The following is an 18311-nucleotide window of genomic DNA, read 5'->3' as shown; positions in this document are numbered from 1 at the left end:
TGTAAACGAAATACTGCTATAAACACAAAAAACTATATTTTGAAATGAAACAATGGAGTTGCGTCTCGCGAGAGAAGACGAGAACGCAGACGCTAGCTAGCGACCCCGCTAGCCAGTTTTGTTCATCGCGTTTGAAATTATTCTCGTTTTACGGCCACTATGTCCGGCGGAGCACCCTTCGGGTTTCCGGGGACGAGCCAAGGCAGCTCGGGGATGTTTGCGCACCGGAAAAAAGACAGCAGCCCCTCCGCTTGGTTCTGGGAGAGTCCCGATACTTTAGCCCAGCTGGAGCTGGTGCGACAGTGGCTCGGGAAGCACTACAAAAAGGTAGCAGGAACCGCTAGCCGCCACTTGCTAGGAAGCCCGCTGGCTCACTGTAAACAAATGTCTTATGCTGGACAACTGTTCACCAGCAGCTCAGATTTGTCAGGTGAAACTAAACACCCGAACCAGTTTAAAGTAAAATGAAAAGCAAATAAAAAGGCTTGCGAAGAGTTAGTCGAAATTGTGCAGCTACTACAAAAATATGTGGATAAATGCGAGAAAGAAACGGAAACTAATAAACCAATTTTCTCCCTTTCCTTTTTAAAAAATGTTTCTGTCAGTATGTGTTGGTGGATGCCCCATCTTGTCAGGCTCTGGCTGCAGTCACCTTGCAGCTTCTTCAATTTCAAGAAGATGCCTTTGGCAGACAAGCTACCAACCCTGCACTTACAAAACTACCTGTGAGTTTGTTTGTTTTTATTATAACTATTGTCACGTTTAACTTCAGCTTTCTAGAGGCATTTATCCTTTGGCTAATGTACATTTAAGTCTTTAGTGACACATGTTTGGCAGGTTTTTATTCTCCATATATCAGTCATGATCACTTTATTACTAGTGATGTTACTACAATATTACGAAGTTGTAAAATCATGCTTAATTAAAGAAACAACGTTTGATCATTTCTCAACAGGCACACTGCTTTATGGACTTGCGACCAGGCGGTGGGCTCTGCCACATCCTTGGGACTGCTTACAAGTTCAAGGTTGAGCAGGGCTGGTGGGTACCAAGCATCCTGCACCTCTGCACCTTTGTGTCACTCAGAAACCTGTACCCCTTGTTTTTGGTTCGTTAACTTTTTACACCCCCTCCTTACTTCCACACGCAGGCGAAGGTTCGACTTACAGAATCCGTCAAGAACCGAGAGGAATGTGGAGATGTTTGGGGCAATTGAAAAAGCTGTAATCCAGGTGTCAAAGACACACATTATATTCATCACACACATTGATGGTGAGGACTTTTTGGTAACCATTGTGGATTTTTTTTGTATCAACAGAACAACTGCATGTCTCTGCCTGTGGTATATCTTGACCCTACTGTTGATCCTGAGCTGTTCAGCAGACTAACTGGTATCATCATCAAGCACAAGGTAAAGTGCTTCAAATGGCAAAGATGAGTACATGAACGTTTGTTCATAGACTTGATGGAGAACATGTTCCCTATATGAATGTCCAGCAGTGAGGATGTCTCAGCAGGGTGTAGCTCTGAATATATATACAGCTCTGTATGTGCCACTAAGTTAACGTTTGGGTCTGTTTAGGGTGCTGTCACAGAGGACAGAACAGTTGCCAGTCATCATGTGTACGTCTCACTTGCTTCTCCAGAAGAAGGTTAGTCAAACTGTATATGTGCATGTATGTTTACTAACATTATACTACCAAATACCAAATTGTTCTAATTACATTTGTATGCACACTTACTTTCAGATGAATGGATGCGTCCTGTTATGCGAAAAGACAAGCACGTCCTGGTACATTGGGGTATGCACCCTGACAGGTAATGCATGAAAAGGCACACATGCTCACAGACTGCTGACTCTGTGGAGCCTCGTGAATGAACGACGCAAAAATGTTACACGTGTCAGTGTTTGTGCGCACATAAAGACAAGGAATGTGGTAAAAAAACGTACAGATTGTTCTGCAAACCTTTGTGTTGGTTCAGTGCTGCCAGGTTAGTTCTGGGATTTACAAATTGAACCAGCACAGCCCTGACCACATTGTTTCTTCTTCTTCTTTCTTTTTTTTTTACCAGTTTTGACAGTTGGCTGTCCTCAAGTGATGTTGAAGGAGAGGTTGAAGAGTTGCCACACACAGAAAGACCGTGGAGGGTTAGTGTGGCAGTATACATAAAAAGATTTTTTTTTTAATTCTTATTATTGATTAGCAGATATACAGTTTCAGGACAGGAATGAGTCATATTTCATAGATAGATAGATAGATAGATAGATAGATAGATAGATAGATATTGTTGTCATTGTTGTTGATAACCACCACTAATGCAAAACTCCTGTTCACTTTTATGGGTTTGTATGCTGCAGGTTCATGCTGGTTGGGTTCTGGACACAGACGTCTTCAATGAGTGGATGAATGAGGAAGACTATTGTGTGAACGAGAGGAACGTACCGATCATCCTCCGCCGACGAATTCAGCTCCACGAAGAACTGGTTTGTGTCAAACTATTGGTGCTTGTTTTGGCATAATTATGCTATTAATTAATTAATGCTATAATGTGGACTTGTGTTAGCACTAATAAAGATCTTTTGTAATATTGGTGTCATCATCAATAAAAAGAGGAATGATTTGTTAGATTTACGTTAAATCATAGTTTAATCTGTAGTTGCTTGTTTTAATTGCAAAGTTTACTCATGTTACAAAAAGTTCAACTTGAGTTTCTTCCCATCTATTTAACTCTTGTTACAGGACTCAAGGTCCACACCTGCCAAAAAAAGAAGACGCTCACCCTCTCCCTCCACCGAAGGCAGGAAGAAAGGAAAGAAGGGGTAAGGCGATACTGTTTCTTCCAAGGGGGGGGTGATTGTTTTGGTTTGGAATCACAACGCAAAGTTTTAGAAATGTATGTGGTTGTTCATCCCTGTTATTTAAAACCAATTTTTTCCATTCTATCACAACATTTTCCCTCAGACCACCTTTGTAGGTGATTTGGACCGCTTGTATCCTCATATGTTTGATAGTCTGAACATAATCCGTCCTGATCCTTGTCACTGTAGGATCTCCTGCTGAACTTAAGTGACCCCACACAAGCAGTAGAGTGGACGTCCCAGGGTTAAAAAATTGCTTAGCTGCTGGCTGATTAAAGATAATTAAACAGTGATCATTGGGAATATTCTGAAGATACTTTTTTTTGGCTAAAAGTTTCCATGAACTGCTTCTCAGACTCCATCTCAATGAAAATGTCGATTTTGTCAAGGTAGTTTTTAATCAAAGTGGATTACAGGACGTTGTATGGTTGAGTTTCTGTTTAGCTTACTGTTTGTTCTGATTGTTTTTGGACCTGCTGTGGTTTTTTTAGCTATAATGAGCTGTATCAACCAGAGGACAGCAGTCTGGGCAGCATTATTTCACATTATATTCACCTAATTAAGCACAGCACTGATGTTGATGATCACAGTGAAGCTGTGCAGAGAACAGCTGATGGTTGTGAGCGCACTGTGGAGATTTACAGGCTTAAATCTTCAGTCGTTGCTCTGACACTGAGCTTTGTGAAGTTACTAATCATTATATATGTGCCTTTGTCTCTCTTATCGTGTCTGTAAGGTAATTAAGCTAATTAAGAGATAACTACAAAAATGTGACTCAGATGGCTCTGAACCATCAAATAGACGCCTGAGTGTGTTGCCAGTTTTAGAGAAGCATGAGCAGACCTGCTGATGTCCTGTTTGTTGCTCACTGACATTGCTCTGTGTGTGTGTGCATACAGCGCAGGTATTTGACATCCAATCACAAAAACGTTTTTGGTGTACACATTTTACCTCCGAGTGTGAAGGGAAGCGTCAGAGCCGACCACTTGCAGGCAAATCACCCGAAACAGATTCTGAGCAGCGCTCTACACGTTTGTGTTCACACAGAAGAAGGCGTGGACAACAGGATGAAGAGCTAGAAGAGGATCTGACCAAGGACATGGAGGATCCCACACCTGTGCCTAACATGGAGGAATTCGTACTACCCAAGAATGGTAAAACACTCAAGGACATCATCCAGATGAATATATGAGGAATGTATACAAGTTGTAAGCAAATTTTCTCATATATTATTGTGTTTTTTCTTATTCTTACTGTGTAGTGAACCTGAAGAAAGACAGTGAGAATACTCCAGTTAAAGGAGGGATCATGGCTGACCTTGGTAAATTTGCTTTTGCAAAGATTGAACACTAAATTATGTTCAGGTGTTTATTTGTTTTTGTGTGGCTGTAAACATATCTCGGTTTGTTTTCAGATGATCAGGAAGATGACTTTCCAGGAAGGGTAAACGATTCAGCTTTTTACAGTTTTAACGTTTCAAACTGATTACATAATGAAGCATCATCAGTGTTGTGTAGGATGATATAAAAGTGTCATTAATGTTGGTTTGTTTGTGCGTCCAGGAAGATGAGGACGGTCGAGGAGAGAGCTCACGCCTGTCAGAGGGCGAGGACAGCATCACAGAGCAAACTCATCACATTATAATACCAAGTTACACATCGTGGTTTAATTACAACAGGTGGACTTTTTTTATTTACATTGACTGTTAGCTTTTTCTTTGTTTATACATTCAATTCTAAATAAAAATACCCTTCCTTCACTCTTCGTCCAGCATTCACTCCATAGAGAAACGTGCTTTGCCTGAATTCTTCAACGGGAAGAACAAGTCAAAGTCTCCTGAAATGTGAGTACGTCTGATGCTCAGACATCTCCGTCCACTTGGATTAACAATGCCTCAATGTGATTTTCTCTTTTTGTTACAGCTACCTGGCATATCGTAACTTCATGATCGACACGTACCGGCTCAACCCACAGGAATATCTCAGTTCAACGTCCTGTAGGCGCAACCTCACCGGAGACGTCTGCGCTCTCATAAGGTGGATTTTGGTGTTTGAGAGTCTGTCGTGCTCTCTTTGCAGTGTCTTATGTAAAGAAAAAACCTTTCTGTGTCCAGGGTTCACGCACTTTTGGAGCAGTGGGGTTTAATCAACTACCAAGTAGATGCAGAGAGTAGACCCCTCCCTATGGGACCTCCCCCCACGCCTCATTTCAACGTGCTGGTAGACACGCCATCTGGGCTGGCTCCCTTACAGCATAAACCCCTACAGGTTTGTGTTGCTGCTGTCACACACAGCTCAATCCCCAAATCAGCTCTGATTAGAAACTATATATATATAACACATTGTGTGTTTCATCCGGTGAACTTTGTGCTTAAACTTCTTGCAGGTGTCCGCCTCGCAGCACATGTTGTTTTTCCCAGAGAAGAGCAGAGAGAAACCTTCCGACTGCCAGAACTTTGGGCTGCGCACCGACGTTTACGCCAGGAAACACCCGAAGGTCTCCCACAATTACACTGCAAAAACCATGCAGCTTTGCCCAGTTAGCAAATAATGGTTGATCCAGTTGTTTATTAAATTAAAGGCCTTGCATTTCTTGAAGGTCTTCATATATTGTAGTTGCATTGTTCATGTGCACGTTTGTGAATCGGTACAAATTGGTTAATCTTCACAACCCTTGTATAGACTGTCAGTTTTAAAAATAGGGAAGGCCTATTATAAGCTACATTTAAGCCGATTGTTCAACAACAGTTGGACACAAGCCCCTGAAAAAGAAGACTCTTTATATTAAAGTTATATAAACAGATTTTAAGCATAAATTGAGCATATAACTTCAAGTGCCACTGTCCAAACACTTCTTAAATTTACAGACTTTTTCATGTTGTGTATTTACCATTTACTACTCTTTTTTTGGCATAGTCTAAAACTACTGTGATGCCATTTTCACAGACTAAAGGAGCAAACGCGGGCCGAGAATGGACAGAGCAGGAGACACTTTTACTATTAGAGGTGGGATAATCACATGTTTTTCTTCTTTTTGTCATAGAACCAACATTAAAATCACTGTTTTTTCTCAATAGAGACAGTTGTGAGATCTTTTCACCCTGTTCTCAGCTTTGGTTGTAGCGCCGCTCTCCTCTCTTGTCTCCCCTCAGGCCTTAGAGGTCTACAGAGAAGACTGGAACAAAGTGTCGGAGCACGTCGGCTCCAGAACGCAAGACGAGTGCATCCTCCACTTCCTGCGTCTGCCGATAGAAGACCCTTACCTGGAGGACTCGTCAGCCTCCCTGGGCCCGCTGGCGTTTCAGCCTGTGCCTTTCAGCCAATCGGAAAACCCCGTGATGAGCACTGTGGCCTTCCTGGCGTCTGTGGTGGATCCGCGTGTGGCGTCGGCTGCAGCTAAGGCCGCGCTGGGTGAGAGGCCAAAAGTCTAGGTTTAAAAACAACCTCTGACGTGATATACGATAAATATACCGTGGTGACCTTTTTTATTATTATTTTCAGAGGAGTTCTCCAAAGCGCAGGAGGAATCATTGGATAAACCCTCTGAATTATCCAACCCGTTAGAAAAAACAGGCAAGACTGAAATACAGAAACACGTAATGACCTAAAGTTCTGTTTCTCAACACTACCCGTGATAATTTCTTTCATTGGCTTATAGATGCAACGGAAGCAGAAAAACTGGACTCCCCTCAGGTAGGACACAGATAAGAACTTAAAGGAGGATTTTATGACCAGTGTCAAGGATTTATATTGCTTAACTTGAGTGGCTGTGTGTTCCAGGTCCCCGTGAGGGTGGATGGAGTCAAACTTGAACCAGACGTGGCAAAAATAGAGGGAGATCGAGTTAAAAGAGAACAAGCAGAAAATATGCTGGAAGAGGAACGAGATGGTACGCGTGTGTGAGTGGATATTGTAAAAATTCTCCGCTTATGTGACCGGCTACATACAATTTCTTTATTCTAGGAGGAGATGTAGGAGATGAAGACGAGAGCAGACAAGATGGAGAAGGGGACGACGGGAAGACAGTGATGGAGATGGACCTGGTGGAGGCCAGCGTTTCCTCGGCAGCGGCATCCGCTCTGGCCTCTGCAGCCTCAAAGGCAAAGGTAACGCTCACTCATTTGATGTGAAACGTACCACATGGAGAATGTATTTGTAGGATCTGAGACCGAGATGATATACTTTGATGAGGCTTCTAATAAGAGACAGACTGTAAAAGATGAAAAATCACTTTCTTATTTTGACTTTTGTTTTCAAATGTCACAAATAGTTTCAGTTCTTTCAACTTGCTTTTTTTTTCTTGTAGCATTTAGCAGCAGTAGAAGAGAGGAAGATCAAATCCCTGGTGGCTCTGCTGGTGGAGACCCAGATGAAGAAATTAGAGATCAAACTGAGACACTTTGAAGAACTGGAGACCATCATGGACCGAGAGAAAGAAGCTGTGCGTAGAAATAACGTCTCGTGTAGCCCAAATAATTTAGCCTGATAGCTCACAGTTCTGCATATTTTAGTATCTGTTTTGCCACATTTTTTCCGTAGCAGCTGGAACAAATGTAGCTTTTTGCATCAAAATGTTGTGGTTGTGTGTGTGTGTTGCAGTTGGAGCAGCAGCGGCAACAACTGCTGGCAGAGAGGCAGACCTTTCACACGGAGCAGCTGAAGCAAGCAGAGATGAAGGTCCGCCAGCAGAGGGAGCAGCAGGGCCAGTCGGGTTACACAATGCAGCAAACAGGTCAGGACTCTTGGAGCTACTTTCTGCACCCAAAATGCATACGTTAGTCGTTCTGTCATGACATTTTAGCCCTTCTTTCTTCAGGTCAGTCTATGCCCAACAGGATGATGCCTGTTGGAGGAAACGCCCAAACAATGGCTCCCCGACATCCCGGAGCTCCCAATGGAATGTGTGAGTGATTTCTACTGTTGTCACGCGTTTATTATGTCGATAAAGTTTTAGCCTGACCTTGTGATTCCTTTCTGTCCCGTCTCAGACCCGTCCTCACAGCCCGATGGGATAACATCTGCTCAGACCGCTCCTCCCTCGTCCAGTCACAGCTGAACAAGACACACACAGGACAAAAAAACGGACAAACGCTTCACCCAAGAGTTCAGGAACAACGGCTTCAAACGGAAATAACTCTTCAGTCGTCACTTGTGTGTGGACTGAAAGATTCACAGGAACATAAACACAGTTGATGTGTGTTTTGGTCAACAGTTGAGTTTGTCTTGAATCTGTGAATTAAACTCTGATCTCAAGAGTTGAGGAATGTGAACTTGACTCAATAAAGTTGCTTTTGTATGAATCTGAAAACTGTTTCATTGTTTTTTTCTATCATAGTTCAGCTGTTTGCGTGTGTGTACAAAGAGCGGTGTTTCGCTAATTTAATCAGTTAAATCCAGCTTCTTCCAACTCTGGCTCTGTATCTCCTCATTCTTTTATCACTTCCTGTATGTTGGATTAGATAAGTCATCTCTGCATCCTGTCTAGAACGCAGTGGCTTGTCTGGAGACGATCTAGTTCAATATAGTTGCAGCAGCTAATTAGCCTTAGCAAACACAAAAATAGCTATAAAAGTTGATTTTTACAGATGTTGCCCTAGTAGTAGGTAAGAGCCATCACCAACATGTACTCTGAGCACTACGGCATACGTAGCGGGTGATGTGTATTGTTTCAAAAAAAATACTAGTTTCAATTCAAAGCATGAATTTAAGAGAGGACAGGACAAACTTCAACGTGTGAAGTAGTGACTGCTGCTCTCAACCAGCAACTGTAAAGTTTGTTTTATAAAAAGGTCTAAGTCCCATATTGCAGTATTTCTCAAATAGCCCATAAATGCCAACATCATAATAAAGCTCCAGAAATTCCATTACGGCTTTTGGCTCTGATGTGCCACCCCAGTAATAACACAGACTCCCATCTGGCCACCTGTGGGTGAAATAATAACTCAAAAGCAAGGACCCCACACGTAGCGTTTACTTGTTCAAAGCTGCGCACAGAGACTCACACAACACAGAGGTTATGTGAGAGGAACAGAGAAATAGTATTTAAGCTCAATACAAGCTGCACCCAGTATACGTCACAGTCTGCTGAGGTCAGACAAGTCATCTCTTACCTGCTGAGGAAGACGCAGTCAGTCAAAACTGCTTCATCACAAATGTGGCTTGGACTAAGTCGTACGGTGATGCAGCAACCGTTTTCAGTGGCTGTGTTCCTTTGTCATTTCTACTGACCTGTTCGCCTCACTATACAAGTTAAATTAATTGAAAAATTATTAAAAAACCATTTATTTTAGGCTAAAGGAAGACAGTCTGTATATGAAAATCATCTTAAAGAAATCAAGCTGCCTGTTTTGTATTTTTTAATAATTCTTTATTGAACTCAGTTGAACATTTAGCGAGTTCAGATTAATTCACTTGTATAAACTGGACTTTCAGTGGGCCGTGTCCACCTTACTAACGAAAGATAAAACACAGAACGAAAATGATTGCATTTTGATTTTTGTTTAATGTCTTTTATGACTGTTTAAATTGGTAACATTGAGTAGCTGTCGTCTGTGAGCTCAGCAACTTCCTGCTCAGGTGTTTCTAATCACCAGGTCTTGGCGATCATCCTGAACCCTTCTAATAGGAGGGAATGGCTCTGAGGAAGCCTGTCCAGAACAGACTTTTCCTGGTTGGAAGGACACAGGGGGCTCATGGCAGCGTAGACACAATAAAACTGGTTGGGGGGTGGACAACCTTCAGCAACATACATCTCAGGTTTGAGCCCAGAAATATTTGAAGTCTGTGGTTGTGTTTAGTTTTGAATTTTTATTTAAAAAAACCCAAAAAAACAGTTGTGTGTATTCCACCACTGTTGTATTGTGAAAACCGCTCAGCTGAAGAAGGAATAGAAGACTGCTAATAAGATCCTTGAGCATTTTTTAAAAAAAGTAATTGATAGTACTGAAACTTGTAAGGTTGTCAAAGCCTAAAGCTACTTTGACAAAATGTTACAGAAATGTAGCTTTTATTTACAATCTCCTGCTCAACCACTCATAAATTTGCAAAGAAGACTGTAATTCAGATTAACCTTCAATATATTTTAGGTCCAGTTGGTTCAGGCTTTAGCTGGTTTCTGGGCCCCCTTGTTAAACCTTGTTGCATACAATAATGTTCCTGTGGAGGCCCAAAATGTGTTTTTGCAGCTAAAAATAAACAAGCATATATGAACTCCTTAATTCAGAATGTACATGCATATGTTAAGCTTGCATGCATTTCTGCACTGATGGATTCTTTGTCTGAACAGGTAATCTGTCGACATGGAGATTTCTGAAATTTTAAGCCTTGGACTTGATGCTTTGTCTACAACCATCGCAGCCAGTGACACCATAAGTAAATTGGCCCCACGTCGCAAATGCAACATTCACATTGCGAACTCCTCAAAATGCTATGTTCTTCAGAATCCTGAGTAAGTAACTGCATGTACTTTGTTTTATTTTACACGCTTTTAATTCATCTAACTCTTGATGTTCAGGATATGTTTGCAGAGGGCGCTGCGTCGACCCTCCGCCTCCTCGACTCCCATCTTCATCATCTGGCAGTGCAGCTTTTGCCAAGACCCCCTGCACAGGACGAGGGTTTTCTGGCGTGTGCACATACGAGCTGCTCGACGATTCCACGCAGAAGGCCACCGAGCACATGGCCATCTTCTTCAAGGTACGATACGACTTGAACCTGAATTCAAACGAGTACGCAGTGGGAGTCTTTGACATCAACAGAGAGCGCAAAAGCAGTCTTTTTGAAGAGCTGTCGAGGAGTGGAGGCACAACGTTCACTAAAAGCCAAGCTAATGGCTCCTCCTTGACCCACACAAGCCAAAATGTTACTATCAAGGCCACAATGTCAAATAACTACGACTCTGTGGTGAAGGTGCATTTAAGTGACAAATAAAAGAAACCCTGAAGTCCTTAATACTTGGAAGCCTTTCAAGGATATTTTAATAGCTTTGAATGACTTGTAAGGTAGCAATCGTCCATGCAGGTGGTCAAAGTTATGTTTCTTAAGACTCTTTGTAGTTTTACTCAAGTGTTTCTAAATCAAATCAATGTTCCAATGGTTTAAAAAAAGCTTGGGCTGGTGAAACGAGTTGATTCAAATACTTTTAATAACTTCAATGTTTTTAGGGAAACTGACATAAGGAATTAACACTTGTCAGAGGCTTAGGTTTTAACATCAGCACTTTAAGGTTGTACAGGGATTATGATTAAATTGGAAGCACATTGTAGTTCATCACAAGGTTAAAGGACACTGTTTAGACATGCATGGTTTTTGTTCTTGCACTTGCTAGAAGTCATGTTATTTTTGGAGTAACTTCATGGTTAAAAGCTGCCTGTTCTGCATGTGTGCATTTTTAATTTTGCAGCTGAGATTTTTGTTTCACTGCTTTTTTTTTATTTTTTTATTTTGAGCGGTGAGAGCTATGACTGACTGTTTCTCTTGCCATGTTCAAACTTGCAAACCTATCTTGATGTCTAGTTTATTGATGACAAATGAGTTTTTTTTTCCCTGAGATTGTTGCTGTGTAATCAAGATTTTGGTTCAAAGTGTGAATAAATTATTGCTGTCATCTCACTTGAGAAAAGTGTCAGTTTTGTTCCGATCTGCATTAAATGTTTTGTAGTTTAAATAACTTGATTTGCCAACCAAAGGGATTTATATATGTGTGTGTGCCAACCTGAGCTAAAGTATCTGTACGCACCTGATTAATTCTGTAAGACTTTGGCAGTTTAATGCTTCACCAAAAATTTGTTTTTTGTGCGTCACACTCTAAGGGAACCCTCTTTCCTAGTCCAACATGGTTCACAAAGCAACAAGTATAGTAGGATGGTTTGGAAGAACTTCTCTGGTCTGTGCAGAACCCTGCCTCCAACCCCACTGAGCACCTTTTAGACTAAACTGAGTTTGGGGCCAGTATATAGTTCATATTTTACTCCACATCCTCATGCTGCAATGTTCGGTCGATCCTCTGCATCTGGTGAGACTGTGTTCACCAAAACACAGCCAAAGGATCTGCCGGCCTCTTTACTTACGATTTGCTCAACAACTCCAACACCAGCTCGGAGAAAGTAGCTGTCCTGTTTGTGGTGCCGTTTGACCTCAACTTGAGGTCCATTGTTTATGCAGTAGGGAGTCTTTGACAGCAGTAAGGAACACAATCATGATCTCTTTAAAGAGTTTAAGGCAACAAACCTGTCTTTTGTCAGAGGCAAATCAAAGGGTCAGAGTCTGACACACACGCCAAAATATCACCATCATGGCTTCGATGTCAAACTGCAGCTATGAAAGTGGAGATAAATGAAAACAAAAACTAGCTTTTGAAGTAGAAATTATTTTACTTTTACTGGGTTCGAGTTGATCTATAACCAAATGCTACTATAATATGCTGCTGCTACTTTGATTTTTTTTTTGTTTGTTTGTTGATAATACTTTTAATATTGTTGGTGAAACTGTACGGTTATCAGTTAACTGTTGCTGGCAATCCATCCGTCAAACCTCTTAGTTTCACCAGCAAGCTACAATGTACAGCGCATAATAAAATGAATGAAAATCTAATTTTTAAAAGATATTGCCCCCCCCGCATTTCGAAACACGTTCCAGTGATGTAAGGTTTACCTTGCTTCATTCCTTTTGCATCAATCATTCAGCCGAAGGCAAATGGGAAAGCCAACTGTTTAACAATTTAAAAGAATGCAGTAAAAGCTCATCGCACCCTGACGACAAGCTCGATGGGTTCTGGTTCACAGACAAGTGGTAGTTTGTGCGCAGTTAAAGCCAAAACATTAAGACCGTGTTAAACTGACACCATTGTACCACATGGTATTCCTCAGCTGTCCATAGACAGACTGAAGCTAAGGAAAAACAAAGGAAGGTTGCTTCAAAACTTAAACAATTTCTAGTATGTAACAATGCTATGCAAATCAAATTGTGAATGACACCATATAAACTGTGCTGATCTTGTGTCTTGGACATTAACGTGAGTGTGTCCTTCCTTCACAGAGGTTGGATTTCCTGTACGTGTGTGTGTGTTTATTTGATGCATCATCAAGAATATAGGTGCGGAGTTTTAATATTGAAAGTTAAAGTTTAGATGTCTTGCTCTCATCAAACATACAGACAAAACACTGAAGTAAAAAACTTTTATAGACAAATCATACACTCGTTTAACACCGAGGTCAGAATATAACTGTAAAGTTACCAAGAGGCAATTTGGTTTACAGACAGAAGACATGTCCTGAATGAGTTTTGATATATGAATAGCTAAAATAGCAAAGTATCCCAAATTAGTTAGATTGCAAAAAAATGTACAGAAAAATAAAAAAAAACAGGAATACATTGTGAATGCTAAATCAGCAGTTATTCAAGTAGGTTTAAATTATAACAATGTGTGATTTGTTGTGATTTTTTTCCTCTCTCTCTCTCTCTCTGCCATATAGTGGTTCCATTGTGTGCACGCCAAAGGTGAGTCCACTGACTTCCTGTTCAGGTGTTTTTAATCACAATCATCCTGAGTCTGCTAACTGAGGCACACCGAGCAGCTGGAGGCTGGGTTCTGAAGAAAACAAAACAAAATTGTCTCAAAAATCAGTGTTTGTACAAAGGAGACAAGGCTCATGACATCCCAGGTTCAATAAATTTGTTTGGGGGCAGCCGTCACTCAAAGACTCAGGTATGAACTCAGAAGCTGAGCATGTTCTGCTCAGGCTGATTTTAAATGATACAAGAAGAAGAAAATAGCAGCAAGATCAAAGTTTGTCATGCAAGTTAAAAAAGGGCTGAATTATTGACAGAAGAATAGTGCAAAATTGTGGCTTTTCTGTTAACTTTCTGCATTGGTTGCACTAATGCGACTAAGTATTGTTTTTTCTCCTTAACAACACAACTAATAGTAGGCTTGTGAGTAACTCCTAACAGTGCCATATAGTTTCAGGTTGTACAACCATCACTTTTGTGGTTACCAGCATATTTTCAAGACCACCTATTAACATTCTCAAAGAAATAGTTAAAGCCAAATAAGGAGCTCAAATACAAACTTGGACTTCTATCACCTGAAGAAATTTTGTTTTAAGGGGGCAAAAACAGAGTTGGAAGGTTGTAAAAGGCAGTAAAAAATACATTTTGAATTCCTTGGTTTATTTATAGACCAAGATCAACCATATTCATCTCCAGCATAAACCGAGTTAAGATTTACAAGAATGTAGGGCGAAATTATTTCTGTGAGATCAGCTGACTTTGCTAAAGAACTTAAACTGTTCCCACGATTGGGGGAAAAGCAGTTTCTCAAACTAATTGCAAAATTCATTCCCTGAACTACTGACTGTGAGATTTTAATAACCAAACAGTTTTTATGCGTGTTGCTAATCCAAAGTGCAACTCATCCCTTGTCAAATTGACCAGTTGGGCAAGAATTGGTGTAACCCTCTGAGTTTTTGTCTGTCAGGTATCATAGCACACATCCATCCTCGCTATTAAATAATCACCAATCATTACACTAAATCTTCCTCCTTCCCTGCCTGGAGATACTGTAGGGAGAAACCTGAGGCTGAACTCAACTCAGAATGTTCATGGTCTGTGTATAACAAAAAAAAATATGGGTTGATCAGTTTTTATGTGTCATATATTTCTGCACAAATTATTTCTTTGTGTCTGAACAGGAAGTTAAAGAAATGGAGATAATGGAAATAATAAACCTCGGAGCTGACCTTCTGCAAACCACCATAGGAATCAGCGAGGCTATGAGTAAATTATCACCTCATCGCCAGTGCATCATTCACATTATAAACCTTACAAAATGCTACGTTCTTCAGAATCCTAGGTAAGTGACTTCCTTTTGTTTTTTGTTTTTTTTTGTGATTTACTCTCTTATGTTCCAAGCTGACTTTAACGCCACTTCTTTAATTCTTAATGTTCAGGATATATCTTTGCAGGGGCCGCTGCGTTGACCCTCCGCCTCCCATTATCCTTCCATCCTCATCCGGCAGTGCAGCGTTTGCCAAAACACCCCGCACAGGACGAGGATTTTTCGGCGTCTTCAAGTACGACCTCCTCAATCGTTCCACGCAGAAGGCCACCGAGCAAGTGGCTGTCTTGTTCAGGGTGCCGCATAATATAAGGCTTAAGGCAAATGAGTTTGCAGTGGGAGTCTTTGACATCAGCAGAGAGTGCAATAGCCATCTCTATACAGAGATGTCAACAAAAGTAGACACAACATTCATCAAGGGCCAAGCGAAGGGCCCCTCTCTGACCCACACAGGCCAAAATGTTACCATCAGGGCCACAATGTCGGACTGCAGCGCTCCAGTGATAAAGGTGCACATGAGCAACAGGGATGAAATGTAATGCATTTTCTGGGGGGAAAAAAATCCTCCAATTCATATTATTTTACGGGTTATTATTTTTTTATGCTTTGGTTACAACCATTAAATGAGCAGCCAGCCCTGCAGGTGATGGGAGGTAAGGCACACATGTGTGTTGCCAAACTGAAGAGTAAAAAAAAAAAGATTTAACTTGGCAAGAAACAAACGGCTGTTAACAGGTGAGGGTTGAGTGGAATTTGACACTAAAATATGGCAACTATTTATCACTCACAGGTTAGGTTTAGTTGGAGAGAATGAGCCCACTAAAACACTCCTGTCACTCCCTGGTTAAGTTTTAGCATTAGCACTAATAATTTTAAGGTATAAAAGTTGTTTAGGCTTTAAATGATCTTGTTAAAAGACACAAGTTCAATGCTTCACCTGCATTTGTTCTCGCGGCTCCTGCACGTTGTGGATTGTATTCTCCACTTGAGTGATGTTTGTGTGTGTGTGTGTGTGTGGGGGGGGTTACTTTTTACTGTAGCACTGCGTGTTTTTAGCTTGGACAAACCAAAGCTGCCCTTTTGGCTTTTTTATTTTTATTTTTGGATTTTATGGTTACATTTTACTGTTGCCTGTAAAAACATTTAAACAAAAAAAGGCAAATGGAGCATGCGAAAAGTCGGTTCCTGATCAGAAATAAACCTTTTACTTCTATCTTGTATTCATTTTTTGATGACTGGGTTTATTGACAGCAGAGCAGTGTGTGTGTGTGTGTGTGTGTGTGTATAATAGTCTTGCATTTCTCTGCATTATAATGTTAAGGCATCCTTAATAGTGGCAGGACAGTGTTGTGTGTGTGACAGTTTATTTTTAGATGCAAACTGATTTTGTGCATGCCAATTCTTGGTGTGTGTTGCACATGCTTCAGTAGCTACAACAATGACATGGTTTGTACCAGTTTGTCTCTCTTGTTTTGCTGTAATCTTGTTGCCTTTTTTTTTTTTTTTGCAGTGGCCATAGTGAACCTTTTCACAAGAGTATGACAAAATGACATGTTATGCATTAAAATAAGTATTTTTGCAATGATTTTTTTTTTTTTTTTTGCTATAACTTTTGTCAAGGCTAATGCCAGTTTTCACAGCTGAGCGTTGTCCAAAGTGCTGATTGTCAGCTTAATATTGCAACATAAACACAGAATGGACGTTTTTCCTCTATTTGTTTGCAAACAGACGAAGGGTCTTCAGTGGAAATTTGCTCTGGAATCAAACAGGCACAGCAAAAAGGGAAATCTTTCAATTTTAATTTTAGAATGTGAAGCTACATCAGTCCAGAAAATGTCAACAACAGTGAAAGGTTCACTGAAGTGAACTCTCAACAAAATCAAAAGCATCAGTGATTTTTGGTGTTTACAGAAGACAGCTGTGTGCGTGACAATACAGCATGGAAGGTGACACTGTAATCTGGGTAACATCCTGTCACGCCAGGAAATGCTGGGTTAGACTTTTTATATTTTATTTAAAAAGTCAATTTATTCATCCACATCAAACTCAACACAGGAATTAACATTTCCAACAATTTGGTTTACATATAGAATATTTGGGGATAAAATTAAACCTTAATATTATACTAAAATATAAAGAACCAGATCACTTTTTACACACTTTCTACAGCAGGTAAATGTGATCGTCTAGGCTGTGCAGGTCGTTTTTGCATTGACTTTATTAGGCCACCATTCTTTCGGAGTCGATAGCTTCACAGATTTGATCAGGAAAAAATGCAAGTCAACCACTTTTAACCGCATGAGTTCGTAGCTTTCCATAAGACACTCAGAGACAGGCAGTTTAGGGCGATATGAATGTTTGATGATTCAAATGACAGATTCTTGTTACGATAAAGGAAATACAACACCCGGTTTCATAGACGGTACATATGATCTAATCGCTAGAGGGATGTTTTCATCTTTAATGCATCCAACTGGAGAGAGATGCCCAGATAAACCGGTTTTACCAGCTAGTTTCAGCTTTCTAAAACTTTAAAAAGGGGGCAACCTTCATGAGATTTACAAGCAAGTCAGGTGAGTCCGTGTGAGATCTTTTATTTTTCTTCAGAGATACTGTTTCACTGTTCTGCTTGTTGTTATATAATTTAAAGAAGTTGTGCTTCAGCTAATATTGCTTGTTGCCAGATACATTGTTTTTCTAAAGAGTTATTATCCTAAGAGCCCCTGATTCCTAATTGCATTTGTTTTCTTGCAATAACTGTCTACAATGCACAATAAAACACTGTCACTGTGTGCATGTCTGTGTGTTTTTCCAGTCCCCAAAGTAAGGCTGTTGTTTTTGCTGAAATGGGTGATCAAGTGGAGGCTGCCATGGGACTAGCAAATGCTGGCATGGAAATTTTGGGAACAGAGATAAAACTTGGTTCAAAAGTTGCTAAAGTACGTCGCCGATGCTCTGTTGAGCTCAAAAATAACACTTCGAACTACACTCTTTGCAACCCGAGGTAACTGCAACTTCTTCCTGGGATATCGCTTCTTATTTCACCTCACGATCTCGTGTCAAGATGTTTGTTTTTCTGTACTTGCAGTATTTACCTCGACTGTGGATGCAGCTCTATTCCTCTGCCTCCTACTATTCGACCCTCCACTTCTGGTGACGGACTTTTCTCCAAGACTCGAAGCGTAGCCAAAGGATCCGTCGGTGTCTTTACTTACGACCTCCTGAGCAACTCTGTTACTGTTACTTTAGTATGAATACATGTGTTGCTCTTAATATGGTTTGCTACAAGGATTGAAGATGCAAAACTGTTAGATGCATTAAGGTTAAGATTTTACTTTTGGACATGCCTCCAAGCTTCATTTTTTCTCTTGGCATAATCTATTTATCATAGACCATCCATCCATCCATACATCCATCCATACATCCATACATCCATTTTCTTTATCTGCTTCTCCTTCCCAGATCAGTGGTCTTCAATTAAAAATCAGCAAGGTTTGCCAATTATTATTTTTTCTCTAGCAAAGGCCCAGAATGCATACAGTATATTTAAATGATCTTTTACTGACTGCTGTGCTAGTTTTCTTCATTAACCATATTGTCTTTGCGGGCCTCTACC

At 40.6% G+C, this 18311-nt stretch overlaps 1 protein-coding gene and 2 long non-coding RNA genes across 3 annotated transcripts; all 3 read left to right on the top strand.

Annotated features, from left to right (window-relative positions):
- Positions 1–81: 81 nt before the first annotated feature.
- Positions 82–8167, top strand: smarcc1b (SWI/SNF related, matrix associated, actin dependent regulator of chromatin, subfamily c, member 1b). Its single transcript, XM_017419516.3, has 28 exons — positions 82–327; positions 606–725; positions 956–1041; positions 1151–1232; positions 1319–1411; positions 1583–1652; positions 1749–1818; positions 2074–2149; positions 2360–2485; positions 2742–2821; positions 3908–4014; positions 4122–4181; positions 4275–4303; positions 4423–4538; positions 4632–4703; positions 4783–4896; positions 4974–5127; positions 5246–5356; positions 5806–5865; positions 6012–6270; positions 6361–6432; positions 6518–6552; positions 6640–6748; positions 6823–6965; positions 7166–7300; positions 7459–7591; positions 7676–7762; positions 7848–8167. Exons 1-28 carry the CDS (start codon positions 160–162, stop codon positions 7913–7915), a joined length of 2835 nt encoding a protein of 944 aa, XP_017275005.1. The 5' UTR covers positions 82–159; the 3' UTR covers positions 7916–8167.
- Positions 8168–9486: 1319 nt separating this feature from the next.
- On the top strand, positions 9487–11474 carry LOC112450678. Its single transcript, XR_003039356.1, has 3 exons — positions 9487–9615; positions 10145–10306; positions 10373–11474. It is a non-coding gene; the product is annotated as an uncharacterized LOC112450678 (long non-coding RNA).
- A 1899-nt stretch (positions 11475–13373) lies between these two features.
- LOC108239781 lies at positions 13374–15908 on the top strand. Its single transcript, XR_001808742.3, has 3 exons — positions 13374–13564; positions 14550–14710; positions 14808–15908. It is a non-coding gene; the product is annotated as an uncharacterized LOC108239781 (long non-coding RNA).
- Positions 15909–18311: the final 2403 nt, after the last annotated feature.

The sequence above is a fragment of the Kryptolebias marmoratus genome, linkage group LG5, assembly GCF_001649575.2.
Source record: "Kryptolebias marmoratus isolate JLee-2015 linkage group LG5, ASM164957v2, whole genome shotgun sequence".
Lineage (NCBI taxonomy): Eukaryota > Metazoa > Chordata > Actinopteri > Cyprinodontiformes > Rivulidae > Kryptolebias > Kryptolebias marmoratus.
This window is presented reverse-complemented; position numbering and strand designations above follow the sequence as displayed.